This window comes from Vulpes lagopus, chromosome 8 (genome assembly GCF_018345385.1).
Source record: "Vulpes lagopus strain Blue_001 chromosome 8, ASM1834538v1, whole genome shotgun sequence".
Taxonomy (NCBI): Eukaryota; Metazoa; Chordata; class Mammalia; order Carnivora; family Canidae; genus Vulpes; species Vulpes lagopus.
Window position 1 is genome coordinate 7,354,300 of NC_054831.1, and position 14,552 is coordinate 7,368,851.

Here is a 14,552-nt window from a genome sequence, read left to right on the forward strand (position 1 = left end):
GTACAATTAACTAGCTTGGATATTTAAATAATTAGTCCTCAAGTCCAGGTTGGGACTGATCCTGTCACTGACCAGGGTTTCCAAAAGTAGCAATGTGGGACATTTATTCTCTTCTCAGAGCAAATGTGATCATGGTGACTCCTCATGTGGCTGTGCCAAGTGACCTGGAGCAAGTTACTTATGATCCCTAGACTTCAGCTTCTGCAAACCCACCAGTGATAACAACAGAAGAAAACTCTTCAGGCTGCTATGAGGATTACACGGGATAACAAATGTAGAGTCCCCAGGAGTGTGCCTGCGGCCCAGCGGGTGCTCACTGGTAGCTGCCATTATCGCCTATCATCACCACTGTCACTGTCATCAGCAGGCACCTGCCACCACTTCACTGTCTCACAGATAAAAGTGCACAGTCAGAGAGGCAGTCTGTGGTGAAGAAAAGAGCTGCTGTGACAGCCTGCCAGGTGTCACCTTTCTAATGACAAGATTACCAACTTAAATCTCTGTAAGTGCCCAGAAATTCCCCAATTACAAAATTCACAAGGTAGACTAACACAACAAGACCTATCCACAGAAGTACAGTCAGACATGACAACAGCACAGGCCAGAATCACACAGTGAACCAAATTAGCTAGTGTGTCATTGCAGAGTGGGCCGGGAGTGGGGAGGGAGGTGTTCCCTAGAGGAGAGCTGAAGTCTAGAAGGGAAGGTCTGCTTCTGCATATACTTCTAATATCTCTCATATCAGTACTTCAAGTCCTATACTTAGGAGTCAAAGAGATCTTACAGGAGAAACAGTTTTGGGCCGGAACTGCTTTCCGGTTGAGTCCCCCAAAATGTGATTCCCTTCCTGCCAACCCCTTTGTCAGAGAAGCCCGCTGTGAGAAAGCCCACAGGCGCTACCTCTGCAGGATGCTCTTTCCCACTGAGTGGCTTACTTGTTGCTGTCACGGTACTCATAGATGTGGCATCCTTGGGGCAATCCAGTCTCGTGATCCAGAGTGAAAGCAAGCTTTAGCTGCATAAAGAGAGAGAGAAAAAAATTAAGTCTAGGCAGGCATGTGCTATTCATTCTGGCCGCTGAAACGAGAAAAAAAAGTAAAGCAAAATCACATTCCGTCCAGCTGACATGTTGTGGAGAGCCTGGGCCTGCCACCTCTGGGCAGAGCCATGCCTTACAGGGACACCGTCATCAGTGAGGATTGTTACCGGGACTCTACTTGCTCAGTTAGCATGTAACCAATTATTTACTAGGCACTTACTTTGTGCCAGATACTGAGCTAGTGGATGGGGAAAGAACAGGGAAGAGAAGCAGAGAGGGGCCTCTTTCACGGATCTTACTGTCTGGTCGAAAAGATTGGTACAAGTCACGTACCCACACGAATGAGTGAATGAATGAATGAATGAATACAAAACTTCCAAATAAAATACATTCTCTGAAGCAGGAAAAAGACTCCTGCGCTTCTCCAGAAGTAAATAATCTGATCTAGACTGGGAGTGAGGGAAGGAGGAGGGAAGGATGGGGTGAGAAGGTTCTTCTTGGCACAGCACGTAAAGAGGCCCTGATGTAGGTGTCTGGGAACCGAAGGATGGCTGGTGAGCCAGAACCCAGCAGATATGGGGGCCATGGTGGGCAGTGATGCTGGAGAGGGAGACCAAGTCAGAACATGTAGAACCTTGCTGGCCACGTTAGGATTTGTGACTTTTACCTTGGTAAGGATGGGGTGGATGACATGATCAAAGTTATGTTTTAGCAAGATCCCTTTGGCTACTGTGTAGAGAACAGGCTGTAGGGGTGAGAGCAGAAGCAGGTGCCCTGTGGGAGGCTACTGACCAATGTAAGTGAGTGGTGATGGGGGGCTGGGGCTACGGGGTGGAGAGGGGGTTGAGGGAGTGGTGAGGAGAGAAATGGACAATTTAAGACCTACATTAGAAATACCATATGATTTCACTCATGTGGAATTTACAAAACAAAGCAGATGAACATAGCGGGGAAAGGAGGGGGAGACAAACCATAAAACAGACTCTTAACTACAGGTGGGGAATGGGCTAGATGGGTGATGGGCATTAGGAGGGCACTTGAGATGAGTGTGTTTTACGTAAGTGATGAATCACAAATTCTACTCCTGAAACTAATATTACACTGTCTGTTAACTAACTAGAATTTTATTTTTTAAAGATTTTACATTTTTTTAGAGAGAAGGGAAAGAGAGTGGGTGTGTGTGTGGGAGGGAGGTAGGCAGAGGGAGAGGGGGTGAGAGAGAGTCCCAAGCAGACTCCACATTGAGCATGGAGCCAATCTCACGACTCTGAGATCATGACCCAAGTGGAAACCAAGAGTTGGACACCCAACCCAACTAGAATTTTAAGTAAAAAATTGAAATGAAAAAAAAAAAAGGTAGTTTTAGAAGTAGAATTTATAGGATATGCTGATGGATTCCATGTTGGTGATACTGGAAAAGAAATCAAGGACATTTCAAGTTTTTGATTTGAAGAATCGGGTAGGTGGCTGTTCCATTTGCTGAATGAGGAGAATGAATCTGGGGGTGGCTAGAAAGCCAAAAGTTTTATTTTGGACATGTTAACTTTGAGGCACACAGTAGCTTTCTCTGATTAGGGATGATCAGGAACAAGAATCTGGTAATGAGGTTTTGGTTTCTTTCTGGATTCTGGAGGGAAGTGCTCAGGTGAGTGCAGAATTCCTTCTGCATTGCCAGGAAGCCAGAGCTCAGGGAAGTTCTGTGTGTCCTGCTAGAGTTGAGTTGGTTATGGCAGCTTTAACATTTCTAAACCTAGTGCCAATTACTAGATTTACAAATTCACCAGGTTTTTAAATTGCCAGGGAAATTTTAACTAAAATTAACTGCACATTAGGAAGATACATTATTATAACTTTTTTTTTTTTTTTTAACTGCAAGGCTGTTAACACAGATCTGCATCATTAGATGCTGGACGATTTTTCTCTTCCTGAGAGGGAAAAGAGCTTGTAGGAATGGCTTGTCCTCTTACTGACCCAGATGAAAATACAAAAACAGAAACAAGCCCTTCTTCACCATCATGAAGCCAGGAACTTCAAGTCAAAGGCATGTTTTCCCTACAGAGCACTGCTTGGATCTTCCCAAGCCTCTTTCAGTAAAACCGAAAATAATTGTTTTTTAAAAAAATCTATTAACTATACTGTTTTTTCTTTACCTCTTTCTGCAGCTGAGGCCAGGCCTATATTCATTTAGTCCATTTCAAAGACTGCTCTGCTTAGAAATTTTCAAATCCTTTGACTCAGTGACTTATGAATTTATGGCTTAGAAAAATTATCATAAATGTAAGAGGAAAAGTTTTTTTTGTAAAACTGTTCACTTCAGTATTGTTTATTGGAAAGACTCTAAACAACCAGCAATAGCTGAGGGGTTAGGTAAACTATACCATAGTCACATGCAGAACAGCAGCCCTTAAACTCTTTATGAAGAATTTTTCTTAATCTGGGAAAATATCTGGGTTAGATGGAAAAAAGCAGGATGCATACTTGATTATATGCCAAGAAAACTATGTAAAACAGAACAAAGACCACATAGAAGAAAGACTGGAAGGAAAGATGGCAACAGTGTTTCTCTCCTTTCTTTGCATTTTCCAAATTCTTTATGATAAATATGAGGAGCTATAAGCCATAGTCCTTAGTCATGGAATCATGGGAAATTTCATTCCTGAGGTCAAGAAACTATGTAAATACCAATTCAAAACTTAGGTGAATGAGTAGAGGTGGTGATGGGGGTGTGGGGAAGGAACAGGCCAGAAGAGCTCTCATATTTACTGAATGGAGAACTCATATTTGTTGAATGCCTACCAAGTAAAGGCTCTCCTTTACCCTGACCACAACCATTTGAATTAGGTATTATGATTTCCTTTTTATAGGGGAGAAATGAGGCTAGGAAAGGTTAAGTAATTTGTCCAAGCCACAATTAGAATTTCAGCTAAAACCCACACTCTTTCCACCTCACTGGAATTAGAGGACTTGGTGATGGTCTGGATGTGAAGCCTGCCGGGGAGGGAGAAGTCAAAGATAATGTTTAAGGCGCTCTGCCTTGGGCAGCAGGGCAGATGGTGCTGCCACTCATTGTGACAAGGAGAAATGGCAAGTTTAGAAGGAGAATTTGAGTTTTGTTTGGGATTGCTGATTCTGAGGCACCTTATTGGAGATGAATAGTAGGCAGCTTGTACAAACAATTCTGATTTTGTAGGCAAGACAGTTATCTGGAGGTACAAATTTGGAAGCCTCTAGATGGTAAGAAGGTGACTAAAGACAGTGGTGTGGCTGGGAATGTCCCAGGAAAGTATGTAGAGTGAAAATGAGGTCTTTGATAGCACAGCTGTACTTCAGAGCTGGGCAGTAGAGATTAAGGAGGAAGGGCAATGGGGTTTTGACTTACGATGTTACAGGACCCAAGAGGAGAACATGTCTTAAGGAGGGAGTAGTCAGCAGCATTAAATCCTTCTAAGAGTTCAAGTAAGAGAGAAACAAGCATCCAAAACAGAGTTCATTGGATTTAGCAACAAGGACTCTCAGGAGGGTGGTAGGAGCAGAGATCAAGGTGTGTGATGGGTGAAGAATGAGTAGAAGGTAAGGAGGTAGGGATCATGAATGTATGTAACTCTTTTAGTAAACTAGATGGTGGTGGGCAAGAGTCAAGATGAATGGATTGGAACAGGACGGGGCAGGAAGATGTGGGCTTAAAGGAGAGTATATTGTAAGACAACAGGCTGTTTCAATGCTGATATAAAAGAAGTACTACAGAGGGCAGGCTTGAAGATACAGGAGAGATGGACGTAACTAAAGAGCAAAGGTGTCCGAGATGACAGAAGGGACTGGAAACCAACATACAAGTGGAAGACCCTTTCTGCACTGTAGCAGTAGGGAAGGCTGGGCAGGGATGCAGATCTGTGGATTTGGGGGGGGGGGGCAGGATAGGGGATGGTGGTGGTTTGGAATGTTCCAGTCTGATTTTTGTTCTTTTCTGAGAATTAGGAGGTCAAATTATCCACAAGGAATGGAGGGTTTGGTGAGGGAAGGAAAGGAGGTTGGAGGAAAGTGATGAAGGCTTGAAATTGTTTCTTTGGAGAACAGGAAAAACCGTTGACCAGGGAAGAGCATGAGGATTGCCAGGGAGTGTTAACGGTCCAGCTGAGGCCACAGGAACTGAAGTTACTGTAGCAACCATCTGCCCAGAAGTTGATTTTTTTTTCTAGCAACTTAGACATTGGCATAAAGAAAGTTAGGTTGGTCCAAAGCTGAGCATTTGCCAGGAAGGTCTGAGGGAAGAATAATGGAGCAAGGGAGCAGAGATACAATATTGGCAACAGATGGGCCAGAGACTCTAAGGGGAGATCAGGCAAGAAATAAAAACAAAAGGGGCTGACTGGAAGAATTCAACAGAAAGATCTGGGTGACCAATGTCTTGTATGGAGCTAATATTTATTGAGCACATTATTGGTCCTGAATCCTCTATTTAAATGGCCCTGTGAGGTTGGGTCCTATCAATGTTACACAGGACTTTTAAGTATTTAGCTCAAGTTAGCAAGTCAGTCACAGAACTAAAGTGTGATCCACGTTGCTAACCACTGGACAAGTGTCCATGAGGTCAAGGAGAGGAACTGAGAATCGCTGTGTGAGGAATGGGAGGCACCAGAGACTACGGTCAGAGAGTAGGTCCTGTCTGACCTTGACATGGGGCAGTCAGTCTCAAGACATGAGCAGAAGTCGAGGAATGGAGAGTCAGAGGTTCAGGGGAAAAGGTCCTCTGTGAGAGGTCTGAATTCACACAGGATGATAATATGATGTTTCCCAAACAAATTAAATCCACAAAGTGTGTCACTTTGGATGTGCAGGTATGTTTGTAGGTACCTACTATGTGCAAGATTCAATACGTCAATGAATGAATTGAACTGGTCTATGCAGCAGACCCAGATGCATATCTAGCATTCCCTTCCTCCTTCCCAATGACATCCTCGATTTATTCAACTAGGTACCCTCCCACACCCTCCAGGGAATCCAGGGGGAAGCAGATCGGGTTTCCTTCCTGGGCAGAGCCTGACAGTTCTAAGGCAACCTCATACACCTCAGTAATGGATCAGGAACCCGAGCCAATCCGTGCATGGCATTTCCTGGCCCTAGGAACTGGTTTGGTAAAGGGCATGTGACCTAACTGAAGCCAATGAGGTATGAGGGGATGTTTGCTGAGTGCTTTTGGGCATGAGCGGCCAGAGCTGTTGCAACCAGAATGAAGCCAACTCACAGAAGGAACAGACTTTGAAGACCCGCAGAAGAGCAGAGCCAGAGCTTTGACTGAGCTGTGCCTGGTCCCTGCCAGCCTTCCAGAACTCTACTGTTCTTTTGTAACTGCACATCATTTCTCTCGAGGACACAGACACATAATATGTCTACTCACTTCTTGGTTCTACTCTCCACAAGGCAGCTGAGTTACCTTTCTAAAACACAAGCTTGATGGCTTCCTGCTATGTGCCACAGGTATGAGTCAAACAGCCTGGGCTCTCTTGGCTCTCTCACACAAACAAAAATGGGCTATAATGGAGGGATGGCGAGGGGACATGCACTGAGGAGAGGGTGCCAACCAGGGAGGACCTCAAGGTAGGTGACAGGAGTCTTAAGGGAGAAACATGAGTCTGCCTGACAGGGAAGGGTGCCCCCACCCCCTCCGTTCCTGCTGCAAAATCCCATGCACTTCACCCACACTGCACAGCTCACTGTGTGAGTCTGGATCATGTACTTTCATACCTCTGGCTCTTCCTTATGAAGAGGAACTTTTGTGACTGCTTCTAGGAGTGCCCTTCCTGTCTACCCCACCCTGACCCCACACATCCTTTGAGCTTTTCTCTGGGAAAGTCAATCTTCACTATTCCCTCCTCTGGTAACTCTCTCCCAGTGTGCCCAAGGGCTCAGGGCAGATACCTTCACCGGGTACCCCCGCAGGCAGTGGCCTCATCACTGTCCACGCAGACGCTCAATGTGTGTTGGTGAGCTGACCTGCCAAGTGGAGACGGGGAGCGTTCTGTTTACTTATGAACAAATGTCCAGTCATCTGATACACAGGCAGGATCTCACTCCTGCAGGTTTCTGGGCCCCTGGCACGTGTTGGTTCTGGCTGGACAGATCTGGAGTCCCCCGATCTCATCCCTGAGTTTGTTTTGCCTCCTCTCACCTCAGCGAAGAACTTCTGCCTCACCTCTGTGCCCCTCAGTAACTGCCACCAGATGAGCAGCAATGGCTCAAATCCCCCTGCTGCCCGGGTGCATTTTGCCAGCGCCTTTGAAGAAACGCACAGTCGGTCTTTCACTCAAGAATATTTACTGACTGTGTCCTACGAGCCTGGCACAGCAGGAAGCAGGCAGGCCTGCGGCTGCCATGGGGGCCACTGCTGGCTATGTGGAGACTGCCGGGACCACCCACGGAGTCACTTGGTTTGGAATGACCGTTGTGACGACACCTGACGAGGTCCATCTTTCCCTCTTCCAGAGGCAGCTGCTACTAGTCAACCTTTGCCGGGGAGGACAGTTTCCAATTGCACCCCATTCCTGGTGTCAGGTGAGAAGAGAAGGCAGTAACCAGGTCACTGTCACCCTCCACCAGCAGAGGAGAAAGGCCTTTAAATGAGTCTAGTCAGAAGTAAGGCTTTCCTCTGGACAAAGGCCAGGCAATCTTCCTTGGGCAGGGAATGGAAAAGCCTCTTACTTCTAGGGACTCAGGCTAGGTCATAGGGGAGGACAGGTGCTGGGGAACTTAGGAGACTCCTGCTAGGACCTCTTTAGACCCAGCCCTCCTGCTCCAGGCCGGGCCCCAGTGTGAGTGATGAGAAGCTGGGCTGGCTCGAAGGGACTGGGGCTGTTGGGAGAGAATAGACCCTCCCCATTCGCTGTGGGAGTGTGGGTTACAGGGCCGTTGGGGTTGTCATGCCTGCAAGAGCCCCTTCTTCAGTCCCACTGGGCTCTGCGGGTGCGAGATGGCCAGGGAGGCAGCAGGGCCATGTTTCCCACAGGAGACAAGGAAGCAAGAGTGACTGGTTCGGGACTACGGAAGCCTCCTCAGGTGGACCTAGGGGAAGAAGGCACGCCCCAGGCCAAGCAGCAGAGGGGACCACAGAGTCATTTAATATAACTCTTCAAGGAAACGTGACCTTTCTTTGTACGCCAATCCATGAAGCCGCTGGGCCAGATTACATTCACAAGAATAACCAAAAAAGAGTAATGGAACAGGACAGGAAAGGGCGGCTAAAGGTGGCGTGCCAGGTGTTCCCTTCGGCCAGTGAGCAAATTGGGCTCCAGCTTGCTCAGGTATCCAGTTCCAAACAGCCTCATTTCTGGAGAACATTACGCACAGGCCACATGGCATGAAACTCCATCAGCTAAGGGAGATACCAGCTCAGAGCTTCTGGTGCTTTTGAAAACACCTGGCCTGACCTTTGGAAGGCAAGAAATACATTAAGAGGTTTAGGAGTTGCCTGATTCGTCCACGACAGCTTCGAAATGACCTCTGATGGGCAACTGGGTGTCTCTGACCGTGGCCCAGGCAGCACGTGCCGGCTGCTTCGTGACCGAGGTGGGGACCTGGGAGCCAGGTTCCGAGCCCCCGTCCCGGGGGTGTACTGAGGGAGGCGGCTGGCTGCTAACAGCAGAGCGCGGGTTCCGTGGCCAGGATCGCTCTGGTTCAAACCAACATGGGTTCTCCGGGAGGCCTGGGAGCCTCCTTCAATCTGCTAGCTATTAGGACCGAGGTTCAAACGCAGGTCAAGGAGCAGCCTGGGAAGCCTCCAGCTGCTGTATGGTCGGCTCTTCCCCTCACAGTCCACTGGTCTTGCGGGGTGTCCAACTCTTCCTTAAGCCGAAAGTGGCAAACGCCATCACTCTTCAAACATTTCAGGCATGCCATTGATGGCACTTTCAAAGCGCACAAGTTACTTCTACCTGAACCTTGGTTCTGTAATTGAAAAATCTTATTAGAAGGAAATCTTCACGTTCTCCGAGGTGATCTTTCGTTTTTCTTCTTCAGTTTTTCTTGTTTGGTTTGGATCTCCTGAGCATTATTTCTTTTTTTCCATCTCCTCTTTGCTTTCTTTTATAAGACAAAGATGCTGTGGACTTGGCTTCCACTTGGTTCACAACGATTCTATGGCAATGTATTAAGTTTCTTTCTCCTAAGTCCACTGAAGTCTTTTTGGACTTGGAGAGAGCTTTTTAAGAAAGAACTTGCTCATTCAGCAGGATTTTCCTCCCCACCCCAAAGCTCTGGTTCTGACCTGGAAAAAATAAGAGTGAGAAAGAGCAAGAGGATCCTGCAGTCCTGACGCTCAACTTCCCAAACCACAAAAAAGAACCTTGCTCCAGTAACGTAATCATGGAGATTTCTGGCACCTTGGTCTTTCAAGAAAAATACATCCATCTGCTGGCACAGGGACCCATCAAACTAAATCCTGTTCAGCATGGAGTTCCCGATTCATTAGTGTTGGAAAGTCTATGGTGAGGCTGGCCGCACCACTGGATGACGCCTCCCTGCAGGGGCGTCTGTAAACCCCACAGCTGTGTTTTCACTTAAGGCCACTTCTCCTGACTCCACTGCACCTTGTTCCAGAGGCTCGTTCTATTCTCATTAAGGTTAAATCTGACAGGACAAGGATTCTTCAATGCTGAAGTTTCACTTGTGCTCAGAAGAAAAACGTTGGTCTCTAGAGCTCTGGTCAATCCATAGGGAAGGCTGCTCTTCAGCAAGGAAACCATGCCTGTTGGTTCATGATAGGTTTGCTTCAGCTAAAACAAGCCTTTCTCAGGTGAGGAGGGCCCTGGTTTCTCCTGCCTGCCTGTCATGTTGCCTCCCCTTCTGGGGTTTATTTCATTGCTCACCAGCAAGGCCAAGGAAGAAGAGCCACTGCCCCACACCCTCTCTCCCTTTACTACCAGGTGAGACCAGCATCCTCCTTAGCAGAACAGGATCACCCTGCTCTAGCTTTCTTGATCAGGCCTTATCTGGTCACTGGGCCACGTTTTGGCTCCTTAAATTTCTGAGCAACATGACAACAGTTATGGCAAAATGTCGTGAACAAGTGTGCATGTGTCACATACAGTCAGAAGCAGGGACATGCAGCCCAGCTGCTCCTCCTACTCACAGCTGGAGCATTCTGGATGATTCTCATGGCCTGATCTCTCCCCCAAAGTGGGACTACTGTATTTCTGATATTGGAATCAGAAAATAGGATGCCCAGTCACAGGAACTATGTTCACTCCTACCGATGTCATTTTACTTCTGTCTCCTTTCTGTGGTTCTGGTTTTCCATCTTTCTTTCTATTGTATTCATTTCACTGTTTATTTCCTTTTTGCAAGTCTTCTCAAATCCTTTTTGGAAACAGAAGAGGGTATACATAAATGAAATAAGGGTCTTCAAAATATAAGCCAAACATACATAAAAATATGAGATCCAGGCAGGTTCAAATACAACCTGATTAAACAATGATCATGATGGTAGGCATTCAGTTCATGGAAGAAAGAAAACGGGACATTCTCATACAATCCTCAGAGCCAATGATCAAGCTGGCTCTCTTCTTGAAAAAACAGGAGAGAACAGAATGATCTTCCAGGGAATTGGCCTCAGTTTCCAGGGACTTGAGGAGTCCGGGAGTTATATAACCCCAAGCTGGGAGCCAGCAGCTCTGGCCTCACCTCTGTTCTCTACCAGACTCCGGGGTGGTGGTGGGGTTCTACTGGCCTTAACCTTTCCACCTGTAAAATGGAACTGAGTTCCTCTATGGTCACCCTTGTGGCTTGTTTTATGGATGAATGTGAAATACTTTCTAGGTTTACTGGAATAAAGGACCCATGATAAATCCCTGCTCTATCTGGGAGAAGAAGAGCTCTGAAGATTTCAGAAAGACCAGTGCTCACCTGTTGAGATGATTTAATGAGAGAGAAGTGGCAGGGAATAAGTCTTCTGCCTACGGCTATCTTGTGTAGCCAAGAGAAACTGTCAAAGTTCATGACTTGATTCCATGTTAATTCCATTTCCTTCCTCCCAAAGCCAAACGTCTGGACACCATATTCTAGGACAACATTCTAAGGTCATTTCCGGTCCTGGGGCAGTCAATCTGCGGTTCTCCCTGGCTCCTGCAACCTGGCCTTGCCTGCAGCAGAGGGCTTAGCAGCATCCCCTGGCAGAAGAATCACAGACCACCACGATCCAGTCACAAACCGCCTGTTGATTTGACAACACTTTACTGGATTGTTCAGAACAATCTGGAAGGGACACCTAGGAGGCCCATACCTGCGGGTACCTGAGGTTCCAATTCTCATCCAAGATAATCACTAGTATCTTAGCTGTTTTATTTATGAACAACAATATCTAATAGATACCATCCTAAGTATGGTAAAAACCAAACACCTGCGTGTTGTAAGGTTTCAAGAAAAGTACAGAAAGAAATTTGCCCTAAGATGAAATGCAGAGACTAAAAACTATGGGCAGAGGTTGGTGGAGGATGCTAGCAAGGGCCAGGATCCAGGAAGGAGGAAAATGGACAGACTTTGTTTGCCTTGCTAACTGAAAAGTCAGCTTTGGTAACAGAGACTCCTTGGATAATCTCACATGGTTGAAAATCATTTAAGAAACTACATATGATGTTAAATGTTACAAAAATAAGTTTCACAAGAATCTTAGGGGAACATTTTCATTAAGCAGACAGTTGATTTCCCTCTAGCCCTGGTATATTCTGGCTAGGGGCTGCAGGTTGGAGCTGGGTGGTGGAGGGCAGTCAGAAGTTCTCCCAGTCTGCATGGCCCTCAGGGGCCCTCTTCTGCTCTCACTTCTTGCCCATTAGCCCATCAGACTGGACGAGTTCTCTTTATAGCACTTCTAAGGACTTGTGCTTTTGCTGCAACCCTCCTCCCTGGGACTTGGACTTTCCTAGGTCAGGAAGGAGGTCATTCTACTTGTGAAAAGGTGGACCTACAACTACCCACCTTTGCTGGGCGGCTGGCTGCATGGAGCACAAAGAAAGAGCACAGCCTCCTCCTCTACCTCTGGCTGTCTGGTTTTGAATCCTGGCCTTTCCTCTCTATTAGTTTTATTCCCTCAGGGAGTTACTTTACCTGTTGGTGTCTCGGTTTCCTCCTCTGTAAAACTGGGATAATACTAGTACCAATTTCATGGGGTTTTCATGAAAAATTTTTTAAAAAGATTTTATTTATTCATGAGATACACAGAGTCAGAGACACAGGCAGAGGGAGAAGCAGGCTCCCTGTGGGGAACCTGATGTGGGACTCGATCCCAGGACCCTGGGATCATGCCCTGAGCCAAAGGCAGGAATTCAACCACTCAGCCACCCAGGTGTCCCAGTTTTTATGAAAATTAAATGAGGAAAAACACTTGAGAACAGCACCTGTCTATGGCAAACAGCCAATAAATATTCCTGTCACCACCAGACCTCAGGTTATGTCTTGTAATGAATTGAGATCAAAATGGAAACGATGGCACGGCACGTTGGAACAAGCTAACTGGGACTTGACGGTTCCAAATGTGACCACTCTTAAACCTGGGGGATTTCCACAGTAGCAGTACACACTTTCCCCCCACCCAGAGCAGTAGCTGGGGAGCCACTCCTCTAGGTGTGGGACTCCCAGGCTGCTCAGTAGGAGGACGCGAGGCTTTGAAGCCTCCCCGTGTTCCACAGCCGGGTGCTCTCGGCAGCGCACCCACCCAGGGCCTGCCATTTGGGGCAGCCCTGACGGTTCTTCTCTGGTGACCAGGCCTCTTGGGCTGCTCTCCACGGAGACGGCAGGCAGGGAGGCCGCAGGTTGGCAGACAGGCTTCACCGCGGACGCTGCCCAGTACTTCTGCACCGGCAACAACTTGCCTGCTAATCCCTGCTTGGGAGAGGAAGAGGCCGCAACGACCTGCTAGAGCACGGCAGAGGGCTGGCTTCTGACAGTCCGGATACAAGCAAATTGCTTCTATCATGGTCTGATTCTTCTCATTTCTTCTCAAGTTGGAACATGTCATAGCATATTTAACGATGTATTTAACTATCGTACCATCCCAACTAGACTGGAAATTCTGATAGAGAAATCCTGATTGATGACTCTCTGCAGTCTCCCACAAGCCTTTGTTAACTAAAGGGTTTCTAGGTGACAGAGGGCCCTGCAATTAGCAGGAGGAATACAGCTTCCATATGCAACCAGACATGGTGCCAAGAGCTTCATGTGTACAGGTGCCCCTATTTTAATGGTGGAGAAACAGATGCTCAGGGGCGCTAGGTTACCTGCCTCCTGGAAGTCAGCGATATGTAAATCAGCAGGTGGCACACCTGGAAGCGGAACCCAGACCTACCTAAGTCCAAAGTGCATTTCCCACTGCGCCACACCTGCTGCTGCTTCTCTCACCGATAGGGCCTGCAACAATTGACTTCTCTCCTCTAGATCCTTATAGACACAGGGCAGTAAATGGGAGGGGGGAGGAGGAAGAAAGGGGAGGGAGGGGGAGGAGGGGGGAGGAGGGGGGAGGGGGAGGGAGGAGGGGGAGGGAGGGGGAGGGAGGAGGGGGAGGGAGGAGGGAGAGGGAGGGAGAGGGGGGTAGGAGGGCTCTGGGTGTCAGTCTCCCAAGGCTCACTGGCAAAGGTATCACCAGAGAACAAGGTAGGGGACTCCTCTGTTCAGCAGAATTGAAGCCAAGAAGCCAGAGTGAGAGGCTGAGCAGATGGAGCTGCCCAGTATCAGGTAGAGAAGCTGGGCTGAAGGGAGAAGACGCCCGGGTGGGCCCTCCAGAGGCAGTGGGCTGTGTGGACACTGGACATGGCAGGTAAGGCTACTCAAGTAAGAGCAAGTGAGGATGAGAGAGATGGGCTGGCTCTGCTTTTCCGGTGCAATGAGCCTGTCCTCTGGTTGACATGCTCAGTCACACAGTAATGAGACCAGAAGTAGAGCCAAGGGCTTCTCATGCCAGTCGGCTAGTCAAAATACTGGATAGCAGGAATAAAGAGAGAAAAACAAGGCAACAACAACAAAAAAAGAGATTAATATAGGACCTATTATTATGGTATTGGAAACATGGGTTGTTTCCCATAGCCAGTTTCTTTCTTTCTTTCTTTCTTTCTTTCTTTCTTTCTTTCTTTCTTTCTTTCTTTCTTTCTTTCTTTCTCTCTCTCTCTCTTTCTTTCTTTCTTTCTTTCTTTTTTTTTTTTTTTAACATAGCCAGTTTCTACTATTGAAATCATGGGCCCCTCTCCATGACATCCTCTGTTAAATGAAAGCCCCAGAAGAGATACTCTCTTTGGTTCCTTCTGGCCATCCATTTCACAATTCTGTGAGCAAGCACTTGTGGAGCACAGTGCCTGTGTTGCTTGGTACTGTGCCAGCCACAGGAGGAAAAGGAGAGTTGAGGCTGGCAGAGATGACTAAATCCGAGCTCTAACGCTATTGGAGCTCAGAGAAGGATCTGGGAGAGTGGCCTGCATGGAGTGGATGAGGCCTCAGGTGAGTCTGGCAGGACAGAGAGAATTTGAGAAACACAAATGAG

General features: G+C 47.4%; 1 protein-coding gene across 6 annotated transcripts in view; it reads right to left on the reverse strand.

The window, feature by feature from the left end:
• Positions 1 to 14,552, reverse strand: part of DIS3L2 (DIS3 like 3'-5' exoribonuclease 2) — a 349,588-nt gene that overhangs the window by 39,068 nt on the left and 295,968 nt on the right. For all 6 annotated transcript variants that reach the window (XM_041765744.1, XM_041765743.1, XM_041765745.1 and 3 more), the window contains one exon: positions 936 to 1,015. In XM_041765744.1, the coding sequence (XP_041621678.1) occupies positions 936 to 1,015 (80 nt within the window). The remainder of the gene's footprint in view (positions 1 to 935; positions 1,016 to 14,552) is intronic.